Genomic DNA, 17,059 nt, shown 5'->3' with positions numbered 1-17,059 from the left:
CCGTAAGATCTGCACAGTAGGCCCTTCCAGCCTTGCCGAAACCCGCCTGCAGTGCGCCCACGGGGGCGTGGCAGGGACGAGTGCCTCTTGGCTGCTCCCCTGCACCTGTGGGGTGCCAAGAGGTGTTTTCCCAGCCGCTTCACTGATGGGTTGTGAGGCCGGAGGCTGCGATCCTTCTAGGCTCTTCTAGGTTCTTCTTGGCCGTAGGTCTACCTGCTGGGAGTACTTGGGTGGCCCACATTGGGGGACCTTCCCAGCATCTCTCAGAAGCTCCCTGGGGACCCACCTGAGACCTGGCAGCCCCAGGCCGTCTGTGTCCTACTTGCCTGTCTTTACAGTGGGGTTAAGAGTCTGTTTTCCCCCCACCATCCTGATGGTAAGTTGGATGTAAACAATAGTCCCTAGAGAAAGTTCTCAGCAGGGTCGATGTTGGCAGTTTGTCATGCAGGACTGTATCAATGGGTACTGAATTTCTACAGCACCTCCTGCCCCACCCAGGGCACCTCATCCTTTTGAGAACCTCCGGCAAGCCCTCACTTTTCTCTTTTGGTCACCTAGCTTTCTTACCCTGTGTAGCAGCCTTTGCCTGTCTCCATCCCTTACTTAAGGGGAGGGCTGGGACGAGAGCACGACACTGGGGAGGGGCTTGCCTTCCTTTTTCACAGGGGAGGGGGCTGCCAAGAGATGGCACGTGGGGACAAGTGTCACATAGCCCTGCTCTGGGACCCTCCTCTGAACAGTCAGTGACGTTCCAAACCCTGGGGGGTGGATTTTTTTAGGAGGACTAGCTCTGTCCTTCAGAAGCCTTACTTACAGTGTCGTGACCATGTCGCCTCCCACGGCATCTGTTAGAAACACTGCAACTTTCAGTTGCTATGACCCTGTTACTCATACAGGAAGTCGATGACTCATCGCTCTGTGTCTCCCTTTCACTGATGGTGTGTGGCTCTAAAAAGGGAATTTTTAAACACGGGCTGAGTGATCAGCAATTCAGTAAACACTCGGTGCCTACTTTGTACCTGACACTGTGCTGGATTCCTGGTCTCAGGAACCCCACTCCCCCGAACTCACTCTAGTCGGGATGCCAGACGATGGATGCGTCATTGAAGCACTGAGGGGCTATGTTGGCAACTGCCATGGATGAGTCATTTCCCCCTCGGCACAGCTGAAGTCTCTTCCAGCTATGACAATCCATTGTTCCTGGATGAAAAAGAAGGATCGGCCTTCCCATTCCCAAGGGTTTTACCTCCCAATGCAGAGGCAAGAGTAACACAGATGCAGCGGGAAATCCATTCCAAACAAAACTGGTTGATTAGTGGCCAAATGGGGTGTGGCTGTACATGCTGCCTGTTGTTGGGAGGAAACGCAGGTGCTGGTGTCTGGGGATAGCTTTCACAAGAAGGTAGAACCTGAACTTCTCCATGCAGGATGGAGAAGACATGGGAGAACCTTGACGGTGGGGAGAGTCGCTTGGCCCAGCACAGGCTGGCTGGCATGGCAGTAGCTGGGAGATGAGCTGGAGTCTTAGATCCAGGGGAGGGACTGGGGGCTCAGGCCCTGCTGAGCAGGCAGCCAGAGCCACGACTGGTTCATGTAATGGAGCTCAGTGGTGTCTCTTTGGGGACGTCGTCCCAGGTGCCTCGTGCTCTTGGGCTCTTACTCAGCTTTGGTTTATTTGGCGGATGTTGGTGGCACCTGCTGCTGGGAGCCCGTGGTGAAGAAGGTTGACCAGGAGCTCGTGCTGGGGGGACAAGAACTGTGTACCTCAGAAGCACGTGCCCACCAAGCACCCCACCTCAGTGGGCTCGCCGTGTTTGAGTTCTCCCCTCCTCATCTCTTCCCGCTGATACCCTGCCCTGCTGCATATCTGCTATCACAGGCTCAGTTCCTACTGCAGCACCAGTGGAATAAATGTGCTGTGGAAAGAGAGCGCTTGGAGAACTAATCTTCAGGTGATACTGGAATTCGTTTTCAGAATCACCTGTGTCAACTGTGATGAAGGTGTGTGTGCCCATTCATCTCTTTGGCCTTTTACAGCTTTGGTTGCCATCTTGGTACATTCTCTACTTGTGAGGCCAAGAGCTAACTCTCCAAGGAGGGTGGTCTTCCCTCTTTGTGCCATTATGTTCCTTTCTCATGCCTGTGTGGAATTCTGTGCACCTTCTGCTGTACTTGATCCTCTCCAGTGTTTTGTTTGTGACTCCTCCTGCTTGTTTTGGCAGTTTACGCTTGGGACTCCCTATGAATTATAAAAATATGATCTAAGGTATCTCCAAGGACTGAGGCCAGCAGAGTTTTCATGTTCTTCAGTAGGAGAGTTCCTTCTCGGAGGTGTGCAGCTCGAGAGTCCTCTCCCTATTCCCTCTGCGTGGAAAACTGTTACAGCTTTAACTCGTGATTTTATATCCCATATGCCTTCCCACGAACTGTTAGTATTTTCATTGTTAAAAGCTAGAAGCAAAGAAGAAATATCTTGTGAAATTATATATTTTATGAATATATTACGATCGCATTTTTTCCGTTGCTTTTATTAATACAGGTCAGTTAACACAAACTGGTGGACAGTTTTCTTTGTTTCCCATGGCAAATTTTGTAGAAGTAATAGGTATTAGGGAGACAGGAGAAATAGGCTCAACCTGAGAAAGGCGCCCTAGGCCTAATCCATGCCAGTTGGTCAGATTGAAGGTGAAACCATCAGCATCCAGCTGGGGACTGATGACTGGTAATGGGGTGGGAGGAAGCCTGGGTGTGGAGTTGGGCACCTCAACTCTGTGTTACTCTGTCTGAGCCTTGGACAGCTTCACTTTTCAAAGGCGGCACCTTTGCTCTGTAGCTTTGAGGCGCAATTAAGAAACATGTGATGGGCCGGCCCCGTGGCTTGGTGGTTAAGTGAGCGCGCTCCACTGCTGGCGACCCGGGTTCGGATCCCGGGCTCGCACCGACGCGCTGCTTCTCCGGCCATGCTGAGGCTGCGTCCCACATACGGCAACTAGAAGGATGTGCAACTATGACACACAACTATCTACTGGGGCTTTGGGGGGAAAAATAAATAAATAAAATCTTTAAAAAAGAAAAAAAGAAACATGTGAAAGCACTTTGTAAACTGGGAGTCCCTTCAGTGTGGATAGTGCTCTTGTTCCTGTAGTTGACCGTGGGGGGCAGATTTCTGTGGCTCTGTGGCTGGACATTTCCTGGGACACAAATGTAACTTCTTGTGGTTTAACTTTGTTTCTACATTTGCAAGATTCCTCTTGCTGGATAGGAGTCCACCTGAGAACAGGGGCCGTGTGTTAGAGGCACTTGGTGCTGAGCACAGAGAAGCTACATTCATCCGCAGGGAGTGAGCTGAGCCGAGCTGGACAGTGGTGTCCACTCCTTGGCATGGACAGGATCCGTAGAGGGAAGGGTCACATGTGACCTGCTGAGCTGATGAGAAGTAAGCACACCTAATCCATTTAATGACTTGCTCTCAGACCTTCTGGGAAGTGACACGTGAACTGCTTGAGAACACTGTTTTTGTATCCTTGGTCGCTGGCACACTACCTAGCATGTGAGGGGCACACGAGCATGCTTGTTGAAGGAAGGGATAGAGTGTTGTGAAAGTCTGCAAATATGTCATCTATGAAGTCATAGTAGCTTAGTGGAGAGACCTGAAAGTTTCCAGATGATATAACTCAGTGAACTTAATAACCTTTCATATTCATTTTCTCCTAAAAAGAAAACAAAATAAAAAACAAGTAATTCAAGGACCCTTTGAGTTTTTCTAGGTCAGAAACACAGTGAGAACAGCTTATATTATTTTTAGTAGAGTATTTTGTTTACAGTGAATGTCAATAGGGATTGACGTACATGGAATTTTTTTTAAATGAGGATTTTTTTTTTAAACAAAGACATTTGAGTGAAAATTAAAAGTATTCTGTTACAGGAAAGATATTTAATTGGTTTTTTCATAAAGCCACAGTTTGAATTTTACTAATGGAATTACTGAAAATCTGAGTTGGGATGAAGTTTCTTTCTACTGTCTGTGAAAAAGCACTCCTTGATTAGATTAATGGTTTGCATAGTAATGAAGGAGGGACAACACCTTGACAATTTTGGCCCCTTTAATTACATGTGAGTCTTATCTCTTTGGCCTGTCTCCTTTGCTAATAATTCACAGTGCCCCATCTTTCCAATGTCTCATGTGCAAAGAAAGAGAACAGAATTGTACATGGCAAATATAACCAATGAGTTGTTATAATGCCTTTTAAGTAAAGAATTGACTTAATGTTAAGACATCTCCTTTGTGGAAATGTGATATTGGTCTGTTGCAGCAAAGAGTTTCCAGGGACCAGAGAGATTGCATAGATAGTTGAGTGCCTGTGTTGACCCACGCACAGCTGTCAGAAGCCCCTGGAAGAGGGGTTTACATGCAGGAAGTGGTGCTCAGGGCAAGGTGTGGCAAGGTGCCTGCATGAGCGTAGGTGTTGGGGAGGCTCAGCTTCCTTGACTCTTGGTGTTGCAAACATCTTCCTTTGTGACTTCTGTGGTCCGTTGTAAAGGACACTTTCTGAGTGACTTTGGGAACCTTCCTTTACCTGGCTGAACTTCAGCTTTCTCAGATACTAATGGAGGGAGGCTGATCAAATGTTTCTGGGCTCTTATTGTGCATCAGGGGCTCTCTCAACCCTAGGGCAGATGGACATCTCAGTCCTCAAGCTGCTCATGGTCTGACTGGGGAGACAGATAGCCAAATGTGATTACAGCACAGTGAAGCAAATTTATACTGGAAATGTGAATAAAGTGAGCTGGAGGCATGGGAGTAAAGAACTAAATGAGTTCCATAAGGATTCTTGGGCAGGAGCCCACATGTGCAGGGGCTCTGAAGAGTGAAGGCTGGTTCTCGGGAGAGGTCTCAGAGCTGTGGAAGATAAGGCTGAGGCCAGATTGTGAAGACTTGGGAGTGCATCAGTGTCCAAGCCAGGTGCTGGGAGCCACGGAAGCATTTGGACAGGGTGAGATCAGACATTCTGGCCTGTAGCATGGAAAATGGGTAAGGACGTGACTGGAAGCTAAGACCCTACTAGAATGCTTCCATAATCGCCTGTGAAGGATGAAATGGGGACCTGGGCTGAGGCAGAGAGGGATGGATAGGAAAGGATGAATTCAAGAGAAAAGCAGTTAAATGATGAGGATTGTTGTGCAGTTGGCCGTGAAGAATATGTGGGAAGGGTCTTGATAGTGGGGTAGACCACGGCCTCATTGATGGAGGCACGAGCTTGGGGAAAAGAAGTTTAACTGTAGAGGCAGAGTTTGAACTACAGGAAGAAATGAAGAGAGCCAGGTAGAGAAAATCCAACATTTCAAGGATCTGAGCAGAGCAAGGAGAGGACCAGAGAGGGAACAGTTTGAAAAAAAGGGGGACATAGTGCAGGGTCACATGCCACCTCTTAACTGTGCCTGGCAGTTAAGAGGTCTCTGAGATGAGGTGGACCTGGATGGGGGTGGGCGTAAGTTTCAGGTTGTCCATGGGAACGTGTGAACGTAACGGAGGAGAAGGAGCAGTGGGGAAGGAGAGACTAGAAGTACCAGAGGGGGCTTGTGATGGTACAGGGTCCAAGGGAGGTGGAGAAGGGTGGGTCATGCACAGAAGGTGCTTACCGCCCACCACCCAGACTCCACTCCGTGTGAGGCTGCTCACAGGTGCACTCTAGGAGAGCCCTTTATTTCCCTGGGTAACAGGTGTTCTCTTTGCTGTTGGCAGTGCTCGCGCCTCCTGCGCCGCCACCACCACCCATCCAAGGATATGCCTTCAAGCCTCCACCTAGACCCGACTTCGGGACCTCCGGGAGAACAATCAAATTACAGGCCAACTTCTTTGAAATGGACATTCCAAAAATTGACATCTATCATTATGAATTGGATATCAAGCCAGAGAAATGCCCAAGGAGAGTTAACAGGTATTCTGTTTCTTCCTTTATTGATCTTCATTGATTTAAGTGGGTAATCTATGCACACCAACACAATATTTTAAACTAGTTATCAACTCTTCAAGTCTCAGCAGATCTTTCTGACTTTCTTCCCCAGGGAGTTTCCGTTGGGTTTATTTTTTGTGAAATGTTTTGTGTATTTCATTGTATCTCAATAGGATCGCAGGAGTACAACTCAGTGACTTTTGACAAGTGCGTGTAAATGCCCATCACCCTAGAATGTTGCCTCGTGCCCTCTTCCAGTTGATCGCCAGCCCTCTAAAGTCAGTCTCTGATTTGTGTCACCATAGATTTGTTTCCTGCCCAAAGAAATCGAGTTGTACAGCCTATGAGATGGTCTCCCCTTCATCCCTCTTCTTTGACTCAGCATAATGTTTTTGAGATTGTCCCTGTATCATTGTGTATATTAATAGCTTCTTATTTTTATTGCTGAGGAATGTTTTATGGTATGAATGTTTCATAATTCGTTTATTCATCCTCTTGTTAGATGCTTGGGCGTCTAGGCTTTGCTATTATGAATAAAGCTGCTGTGAACATTCTTGTTCATATCTTTTTTGTAGACATATGTTCTCATTTCTCTTAGATAAATACCTAGGATTGAAATTGCTGGATCAAAGGGTAGATATAGGTTTAGCTGCATAAGAAACTGCCAAATAGTTTTCCAAAGTGGTTGTACCATCTCACTCTCCATCAGCAGTGGTCATACCATCTCACTCTCCCATCAGTGGTGGTCATGCCATTTCCCTCTCTGTCCATGGGCGTCATAACATCTCGCCCTCCATTAGCGGTGGTCATACCCTTACCCTCTCACTCTCCCATCAGGAGTGTATGAGAGTTCACCTCCTCATCAGCACTTTGTATGGTCAGTCTTTTTGATTTTTGCTATTTCAGTAGGTGTGTAATGGTTTCTCATTGTAGTTTTAATTTTCATTTCCTGATAACTAGTGAGTTGAGCACCTTTTCATGTTCTTATATCCCTAATTATGTTCATATATGATATAATATTATGCATTCTAGTAAAGTGTCTCTTGAAGTCTTTTTCCTGTGTTAGGGGGTTATTTGTCTTTTTGTTATTGATTGGTACAAGTTTTTAATATATTTTAGGTATGAGTCTATATTGGGAATATTTTCACCCAGTCTGAGGCTTGCCATTTCACTTTCTTATTGGTGTCATTTAATGAGCAGAATTTTATAGTTTTGTTGAAGTTCAATCTATAAAATTTTGAAAATGGGTCTTACATTGTGTATTCTCTCCAAGAATTCTCTGCCTACCTGAGGGTTACAGAGATACTCTATTTGTTTTTTACTTTAAGAATTACCATTTGGGCTTGTATATTTAGGTCTCTGATCTATCTTGAATTAATTTTTGTGTATGGTGTGAGGTAAGGGTCTGTTGAAAAGACTTTTCTTCCTCCATTGATTTACCTTGGCACCTTTTGGGGGCGAAAATCAGTTGATTTTCAATTTCTACCAGAAAGCCCCTGGGGATTTTTTATTGTGATTGCGTTGAATCTATAGATGAATTTGGGAAAAATTAACACTATTGAATCTTCCTATCCATAAACATGGTACGTTCTCCATTTATTTAGGTCTATTTTGTCTCAGCAATTATTCATAATTTTTAACATAGATGTCTTTCATTTTATTTATTCTTAAGTGTGTTATGTTCTTTGATGTTATTATAAATTGTGTTTTAAATTTTCGTTTTCCAGGAGGGAGTGACTGCTAATGAGTATGGGGTTTCTTTTAGGAATGATAAAGATGTTCTAAACTTAGATTGTGGTGATGGATGCAAGACTCTGTGAATATACTAAAACCATTGAATTGTACACTTTAAAATGGGTGAATCTTATTGTATGTGAATGATATCTCGAAAAGATGTTAAAAGTTGTTGTGTTTTTTTTTTTTGTTTTGTTTGGTGAAGGAGATTGGCCCTGAGCTAACATCTGTTGCCACTCTTCCTCTACTTTATATGTGGGATGCTGCCACAGCATGGCTTGATGAGTGGCGTGTAGGTATGCATCTGGGATCCGAACCCACGGACCCCATGCTGCCGAAGCGGAGCACATGTACTTAACCACTATGCCACTGGGCTGGCACCCATTATTATTATTTTTTTTTTCCCCCAAAGCCCTAGTAGATAGTTGTATGTCATAGTTGCACATCCTTCTAGTTGCTTTATGTGGGACACGGCCTCAACATGGCCGGAGAAGCGGTGCGTCAGTGCGCACCTGGGATCTGAACCCCGGGCTGCCAGTAGCGGAGCATGCGCACTTAACTGCTAAGCCACGGGGCCCGCCCCCGGCCCCCATTATTTTTGAATAAAATTTTTTCTTTCTTTCTAGTTTTTGATACATTTTATTTTATTTTTTTTTACTTGTCTTATTGCAGTGGCTAAGAAATCCAGTGTAAATAACATTGAATATACGTTGTAAAAGCAGACATCCTTGCCTTGTTCCCAGTCTTATGGGGGAAGCATTCATTCTTTCATCTATAAAATATTATATTAGTTGTAGGAGTTTTGTGGAGACCCCCTTATCAGGCTGAGGCTGTTCTGTTCCTAATTTGCTGAGAATTATCTTCATCATTGGGTGTTAAATTCTGTCAAATGTTTTTTCTGCATCTATTTAGGTGATCGTATAGTTCCCCCCCCCCAATAATGTTGTGCATTACGTTGATTTTCTTTTATGTTAAATTAGCTTGAATTTCTGAGAGTCATGATATATTATTTTACACATATCTTTCATCATGATATATTATTTTTATATGTTACTGGATTTAATTTGTTAGTGTTTTGTTATGAATTTTTGTGTCTGTGCTCTTGAGGGAAATTGGTCTGTAATTTTCTTATTAAGTTTTGGTATCAGGGGTATGTGGAGTTGTAAAGTAAGCTGGGAGGTGTTCCCTCCTCCTCTGTATACTGAAAGAACAAAGTGTAAGATTGGTATAATTTCTTTCTTAAATGTTTGACTGAATTTGTCATTGAAATCATTTGGGCCTAGAGTTTCCTTCATAGGAAAATGCTTCATACAATTTAATTTCTTTATCAGGTATCAGGCTATTCAGTCTGTTTTGATAGTTTGTGTCTTTCAAGGAATCTATCCATTTCATCTAAGTTGTTGGATTTATTGGCATAAAATTGTTCATGACATTCTTTCAGTGTCTGTGGGAAGGACCTATAGTGAAAGTCCCTGTTACATTCCTGATATTTTAGTTGTATTTTCTCTTTTTTCCCCCTTGATCAGGTTTGCTAGAGGTTTATTAATTATATTCATCTTTTCACAGAAACAAGTTTTCACTTCGTTGACTTTTCTCTTTTGTTTGCTGATTTTCTCCTATTTTTCTTCTCTGATCTTATTATTTTCTTTCCTTCTACTCACTTTGAGTTTAGATCATCAATGTTAAACCTTTCTTCTTTTCCAATCCATTTGTTGAAGGTTGTAAATTTCCCTCTCAGCCTGGTTTTAGCTATAGCCCATGAGTTTTGATACATTTTAATTTTCATACAGTTTATTTATTTATTTTTTTGTGAGGAAGATCAGCCCTGAGCTAACATCCATGCCAATCCTCCTCTTTTTGCTGAGGAAGACTGGCTCTGAGCTAACATCTATTGCTAATCCTCCTCCTTTTTTTTTTTCTCCAAAGCCCCAGTAGATAGTTGTATGTCATATTTACACGTTGTTCTAGTTGCCGTATGTGGGACGTGGCCTCAGCATGGCCGGAGAAGCGGTGCGTTGGTGGGCGCCTGGGATCCAAACCCGGGCTGCCGGTAGCAGAGCGCGAGCACTTAACCGCTAAACCACGGGGCTGGCCCTTCATACAGTTTAAAACATTTCCTCATTTTCCTTGTGAATTCTTCTTTAATCCATGGGTTTTTGTTTTGTTTTGTTTTTAAGAAATGTGTTGTTCAATTTTTAACTCTTTGGAGATTTTTTTTTTTTGATACCTTTTTGTTATTGATTGCCAATTTAATTCCTTTGTGGTTAGAGAACATACTCTGAAAGATTTCAGTCTTTTGAAACTTATTGGGACTTATTTTATGGTTAAGCATGTGATTTATCTTGTTAAACATTCCTCTTACACTTGAAAAGAAGGTGTACCTGGAGTTGTTGTGTATAGGGATCTATAAATATTAAATGGAGTTGGTTGGTAGTATTGTTCCAGTCCTTTACAGGTGTACCTCTGAGATACTGTAGGTTCAATTCCAGACCACTGCAATAAAGCAAATATTGCAATAAAGCGCGTCACATGAATTTTTTGGTTTCCCAGTGCATATAAAAGTTATGTTTATGCTATACTATAGTCTGTTAAGTGTGCAGTAGCATTATGTCTAAAAAAACAATGTACATACTTTAATTAAAAAATACCTTATTGGGGCCGGCCCGGTGGCGCAAGCGGTTAAGTGCGCGCGCTCCGCTGCGGCGGCCCGGGGTTCGCTGGTTCGGATCCCGGGCGCGCACCGACGCACTGCTTGGCAGGCCATGCTGTGGTGGCGTCCCATATAAAGTGGAGGAAGATGGGCACAGATGTTAGCCCAGGGCCGTCTTCCTCAGCAAAAAAAAGAGGAGGATTGGCGGGTGTTAGCACAGGGCTGATCTCCTCACAAAAAAAAAAAAAAATACTTTATTGCTAAATAATGCTAGCCATCATCTGAGCCTTCAGTGAATCATAGTCTTTTTGCTGGTGGAGAGTCTTGTAAAAAACACAATATCTGCATTGAGACTGATTTTTTAAAAATTCGTTTCCTCTTCTTTTTTCAGTTTGGATAGTCTTTATTGACCTGCCTTCAAGATCACTCTGCCTGGTTTTCTTTTTTATTTTGTAGTGTCTAATCTTCAGTGGTAATCATCCATTTTTTTTCATTTATTGTACTTTTCAGTTATAGAATTTTCATTTGGTTCTTTTTTTATAGTTTACATTCTCTGCTGAGGTTTCTCATCTGTTCACTCATTGTTGCCATCTTTTTCTTGATGACCTTGAATCTGTTTCTAGTAGCAGCGTATTTATTGTAGCAGTCCTCATCTGCTAATTACAGCATATTTATTGTAGCAGCCCTCATCTGCTAATTACAGCGTATTTATTGTAGCAGCCCTCATCTGCTAATTACAGCGTATTTATTGTAGCAGTCCTCATCTGCTAATTACAGCGTATTTATTGTAGCAGTCCTCATCTGCTAATTACAGCGTATTTATTGTAGCAGTCCTCATCTGCTAATTACAGCGTATTTATTGTAGCAGTCCTCATCTGCTAATTACAGCGTATTTATTGTAGCAGTCCTCATCTGCTAATTACAGCATATTTATTGTAGCAGTCCTCATCTGCTAATTACAGCGTATTTATTGTAGCAGTCCTCATCTGCTAATTACAGCATATGGATCATTTCAGGATCTGTTTCTATTGACAGGCTTGACCTTGGATTACGCGTCACCTTTTCTTGCTTATTCGCGTGCATAGTAAATTTTTTTGTTGTTGAACATTATGTATGTTACATTTAGGGAGTCGGGCTTTCCTGTCTTCTCTGGTACCCTGCTCCACAAATTCTTACCTCTTCTGCAGCCCCAGACTCTGCTCCCTGTCTCCCCAGAGCGACATGACTGCTGCTCGCTAGCCCTTCTTGCCCCCATTTTGTTGTTTGGAAACTGCTCCCGGGCAGAGTGAATGTGTGGTTTACCTATTGTGTTTCCCTTCCCTCAACAATCACATTCCTAAGCTGCCTGTTTTTCAATGCCAAAGACAGCTGTCTCATATTCTCTCTGGTTTTTTAGTTATTTAGGGTAGGAGGATAAGTCCAATATCAATTACTTTGTCATGGTCAGAAACAGAATTCTTAGTTGCAGTTTGATAACTCGGTTACCCAGGTTGTCTTGATGCCTTATAGAGTACTCTTTGATGTCATATTTTTTTCCTGATCACAACCTTTGTAAGAGAAAGAATATTTGGGGATTCATTTCCCTTATCTATAAAACTAAATAGTTGGATTTACTCAATGTGACCAATATGCATTGGTCCAGACTTTTTAGAAGGTGATTTGGTGTGTATATTAAAATAAAAATAGTATGTACCCTTTGACCCACCAATTCTACTTCTAAGTATTTATCCCAAAAGATATGTCTCCAGGGAGACAGTACTTGACAGTTATATGAGATCCTTTCAATATGTGCTTATTAAAAAAATGTGTCTCTGAACAAAAACTTTGGGCACAACTGGTTTAAACAGCTTTCTTTACTGAAGGTCTTCTGACCTTCAGTATGTCTTATGTGCTTTGAGACTCTCCATAAGTGGGCTTGTTTGTTTTTGAATTTCCTTGGACAAAAACCTCTGTGAGTCTAAGATTTGGGTATATTCTTAGAGCTGGAATGGAGGCGTGAAAAAGCATACACATTTTCTGGGCTTTTGGTTGGTATAGTGGCAGTTGGGCTCTTATTATGCCATCAGCCACAGTGTACAAGAAGCTTTCTTTTATGGAAGGAGCCATGACTAAGGCTTTGTCATCTGGCAACAGAAAACGGCTGGTGTTGATTAAAAGTTGATGTCTTTACCTGACGGTACTGCCACATTCCTGTTGTAGTTACACCTGTAAGGTTGTAAAGTTATCCAATATTGGAAATTGCCTCAAGTCTAACAGTAAGTAGCAAAGATGGAGCTTGAGCTGAATTTTTGTGGCCCAGACCAGCCCTAGCTGTCCCCCCTAGGTTAAATGTGTGTCTTCAGGGTTCTTCATTTTATTGTTAATTTTGATGGACTTTGCCTAAAGTCCAATCTCGAAATTATAGTCAATCAAAATAGGAAAGAAAAATGTTGGAAGTAAAGTTTTTTTGCTCGCAAAACCCATGTGCTAGCATTTTGACTTAGTCCCTCCCTCTTCCAACCATGCTACCAACCAGCCAACATTTATGAAACCTCCGCTCGTGTGATAGGTGCTGCACCACTAGGGGACAAGGTAGGCACAGTTCCTGTCCCCAGTGGGGAAGAGAGAGTCAAACAGTGATTGGCAGTGCTCAGAGTCAGCAGGTAGAGGGAAGCTCAGAGTGGAACAGGAAGGCAGAAGAAGAGCACTAAGTTCATGCTGTGGTCTCTCCCCTGGGAGCAGCTCTGTCAAGAGAGTCGTTAACACCCCATCTCCTTACCTATTTCTCCTTCCACTGAAATGTCTGTTAAAGCAAAGGCAGTGTCTTAATTCTGAGTTCCCAAAACCTTGTGCAGTGCACGTGGTAGACGTTTAATAAATTCAACCCTGGGACTTTGTGCAAGGCCAAGAGAAAAATGCCACCTACATTGGTAACGATGAGTCATTGTGAGTCGTAGCCAAATGTGCCCTCAATCTCTGACAGTACAATCGATCACCATTCGCTGAGTGGCTGCGTGGGAGGGATTCAGTATAAGGCAAGGTCCCTCTTCTCAGGATGCTTCCCGTATTGTTGTGGGCACAGAGAGGGTGACATAGAATAGCCAGTGCCCAGTGCTGGTCTAGGTCGTGTGGGCCTTGCCGCCAGCACTAGGAAACCTAGCCGGTGGGTCGAAATTAGCAGCACTCTGCTCAGAAGCACAGGATGAGCTAGGGCAACAAGAAGAAGTGTGCTCCTTATCTTGCAACCACCCTTTCCTTCTTGTTCCTCTTGAGCTCTATCAAGTGGCCCCAGGAGAACACTGCAGAAGTGGTCGCTCTGTGCCTGGGGTGGGGGTGGGGGCTCAGTGCAGCGTGACTGTGTCATTTGCGGCCTGCGTGTTTACTTTGGGCACTGTCCACTGAAGGGAGTGTACATTGGTTCAGACTTTTTAGAAGGTGTTTTGGTGTATATATTAAAATAAAAATAGTATATATACCCTTTCACTCACCAATTCTATTTCTGAGTTTTTTTTGTTTGTTTGTTTTTTGTTTTTTTTTTATTGATGTTTTAATGGTTTCTAACATTGTGAAATTTTGGGTTGTACATTTTTGTTTGTTCATCACCCCATATATGACTCCCTTCACCCCTTGTGCCCACCCCCCACCCCCCACCCCCACTGCCCGGGTAACCACAGTCCAGTTTTCTCTGTCCATGTGTTGGTTTATATTCCACATATGAGTGAGATCATACAGTGTTTGTCTTTCTCTTTCTGGCTTATTTCACTTAACATAATACGCTCCAGGTCCATCCATGTTGTTGCAAATGGGACGATTTTGTCTTTTTTTATGGCTGAGTAGTATTCCATTGTATATATATACCACATTTTCTTAATCCAGTCGTCAGTCGAGGGACACTTAGGTTGCTTCCACTTCTTGGCTATGGTGAATAATGCTGCAATGAACATAGGGGTGCATAAGCCTCTTTGGATTGTTGATTTCAGGTGCGTTGGATAGATTCCCAGTAGTGGGATGGCTGGATCATAGGGCATCTCTATTTTTAATTCTTTGAGGAATCTCCATACCGTTTTCCATAGAGGCTGCACCAATTTGCATTCCCACCAGCTGTGTACGAGGGTTCCTGTTTCTCCACATCCTCTCCAACATTTGTTGTTTTTTGTCTTGGTGATTATAGCCATTCTAACGGGCGTGAGGTGGTATCTTAGTGTTGTTTTGATTTGCATTTCCCTGATGATTAGTGATGTTGAGCATCTTTTCATGTGCCTATTGGCCATCTGTATATCTTCCTTGGAGAAGTGTCTGTTCATTTCCTCTGCCCATTTTTTGATCGGGTTGTTTGTTTTTTTGTTGTTCAATTGTGTGAGTTCTTTATATATTATGGAGATCAACCCCTTGTCAGATGTATGTTTTGTAAATATTCTCTCCCAGCTGGTTGGTTGGTTGTTCATCTTGATTCTGGTTTCATTTATCTTATAAAAGCTCTTTAATCTGATAAAGTCCCACTTGTTTATTTTTTCTTTAGTTTCCCTAGTCTGGGTAGGCATGTCAACCGAAAAGATTCCTTTAAAACCAATGTCAAATAGTGTGTTGCCTATATTTTCTTTTATGAGTTTTATAGTTTCAGGTCTCACCTTCAGGTCTTTGATCCATTTTGAGTTAATTTTTGTGAATGGCGATAGCAGATGGTCCACTTTCATTCTTTTGCATGTGGCTGTCCAGTTTTCCCAACACCATTTATTGAAGAGACTTTCCTTTCTCCATTGCATGTTCTTAGCACCTTTGTCGAAAATTAGCTGTCCGTATATGTGTAGTTTTATTTCTGGGCTTTCAATTCTGTTCCATTGATCTGTGTGTCTGTTTTTGTACCAGTACCATGCTGTTTTGATTACTATTGCTTTGTAGTATGTTTTGAAGTCAGGAATTGTGATGCCTCCTGCTTTGTTCTTTTTCTTTAGGATTTCTTTAGCTATTCGGGGTCTTTTGTTGCCCCATATAAATTTTAGTATTCTTTTTTCTATTTCTGTGAAGAATGTCATTGGGATTCTGATTGGGATTGCGTTGAATCTGTAGATTGCTTTAGGTAATATAGACATTTTAACTATGTTTATTCTTCCAATCCACGTGCATGGGATATCTTTCCATTTCTTTATGTCATCGTGGATTTCCCTCAATAATGTCTTGTAGTTCTCATTGTATAGGTCCTTCACCTCCTTGGTAAGATTTATTCCTAGGTATTTTATTCTTTTTGATGCAATTGTAAATGGTATTATCTTTTTGAGCTCTCTTTCTGTTAGTTCATTATTAGCATATAGAAATGCAACTGATTTTTGTAGATTGATTTTGTACCCTGCAACTTTGCTGTAGTTGTTGATTGTTTCTAACAGTTTTCCAACAGATTCTTTAGGGTTTTCTATATATACAATCATGTCATCTGCAAATAGTGAGAGTTTCACTTCTTCGTTACCTATTTGGATTCCTTTTATTCCTTTTTCTTGCCTAATTGCTCTGGCCAAAACCTCCAGTACTATGTTGAACAGGAGTGGTGAGAGTGGGCAGCCCTGCCTCGTTCCTGTTCTCAGAGGAATGGCTTTCAGTCTTTCCCCGTTGAGTATGATGTTAGCTGTGGGTTTGTCATATATGGCCTTTATTATGTTGAGGTACTTTCCTTCTATTCCCATTTTACTGAGAGTTTTTATCATAAATGGATGTTGTATCTTGTCAAATGCCTTCTCTGCGTCTATTGAGACGATCATGTGGTTTTTATTCTTTGTTTTGTTGATGTGATGTATCACGTTGATTGATTTGCGGATGTTGAACCATCCCTGCGTCTCTGGTTTAAATCCCACTTGATCATGGTGTATGATCTTTTTAATATATTGTTGTATTCGGTTTGCCAATATTTTGTTGAGGATTTTTGCATCAATGTTCATCAGCGATATTGGCCTGTAATTTTCTTTCTTTGTATTGTCTTTGTCTGGTTTTGGTATCAGGGTGATGTTGGCCTCATAGAATGATTCAGGAAGTGTTCCATCTTCCTCTATTTTTTGGAATAGTTTGAGGAGGATGGGTATTAAATCTTCTTTGAATGTTTGGTAAAATTCACTGGAGAAGCCATCTGGTCCTGGACTTTTATTTTTTGGGAGGTTTTTTGATTACTATTTCAATCTCTTTACTTGTTATTGGTCTGTTCAGATTCTCCATTTCTTCTTGGTTCAATTTTGGGAGGTTGTATAAGTCTAAGAATTTATCCATTTCTTCTAGATTGTCCAATTTGTTGGCATATAATTTCTCATAGTATTCTCTTATAATCCTCTGTATTTCCATGGTATCCGTTGTAATTTCTCCTCTTTCATTTCTAATTTTATTTACTTGAGCCTTTTTATCCCAAAGAGATATATACAAGGATGTCTAATATTGTGATGGCAAAAAAGAAAGAAAGAAAAAAAAATCATCTATATGTCAACCAGTAGGGATGGTTAAATAAACATACTGTGGAGTACTGTGAAACTGTCAACAACAATTAAATGGGGCTTCACAGTATGAACACCAAGTCTGGAAACAGACGACTATGTTGTAAGTGGTTTATTAATATTACCGTTACAGTACATGATACAATAACATCTCTATTTCTAGACTTGATGGCCACTTTGTATACACTTACAAGGAAAAGTCTCAAAGACACATAGAGGGAAAATAGTAAGCTCCAGAACCATGTGTTTGATGCCATATGTTTAAGAAATAATAG

At 42.2% G+C, this 17,059-nt stretch overlaps 1 protein-coding gene across 2 annotated transcripts in view; it reads left to right on the top strand.

Annotated features, from left to right (window-relative positions):
- Nucleotides 1-17,059, top strand: part of AGO2 (argonaute RISC catalytic component 2) — a 124,112-nt gene that overhangs the window by 50,008 nt on the left and 57,045 nt on the right. For both annotated transcript variants that reach the window (XM_058564992.1, XM_058564991.1), the window contains exon 2: nt 5,744-5,939. In XM_058564992.1, coding sequence (XP_058420975.1) covers nt 5,744-5,939 — 196 coding nt within the window. The remainder of the gene's footprint in view (nt 1-5,743; nt 5,940-17,059) is intronic.

The sequence above is a fragment of the Diceros bicornis genome, chromosome 21 (genome assembly GCF_020826845.1).
Source record: "Diceros bicornis minor isolate mBicDic1 chromosome 21, mDicBic1.mat.cur, whole genome shotgun sequence".
Classification (NCBI taxonomy): Eukaryota; Metazoa; Chordata; class Mammalia; order Perissodactyla; family Rhinocerotidae; genus Diceros; species Diceros bicornis.
The sequence above is the reverse complement of the archived record's forward strand: the minus strand, read 5'-3'. Positions and strand labels throughout refer to the sequence as shown.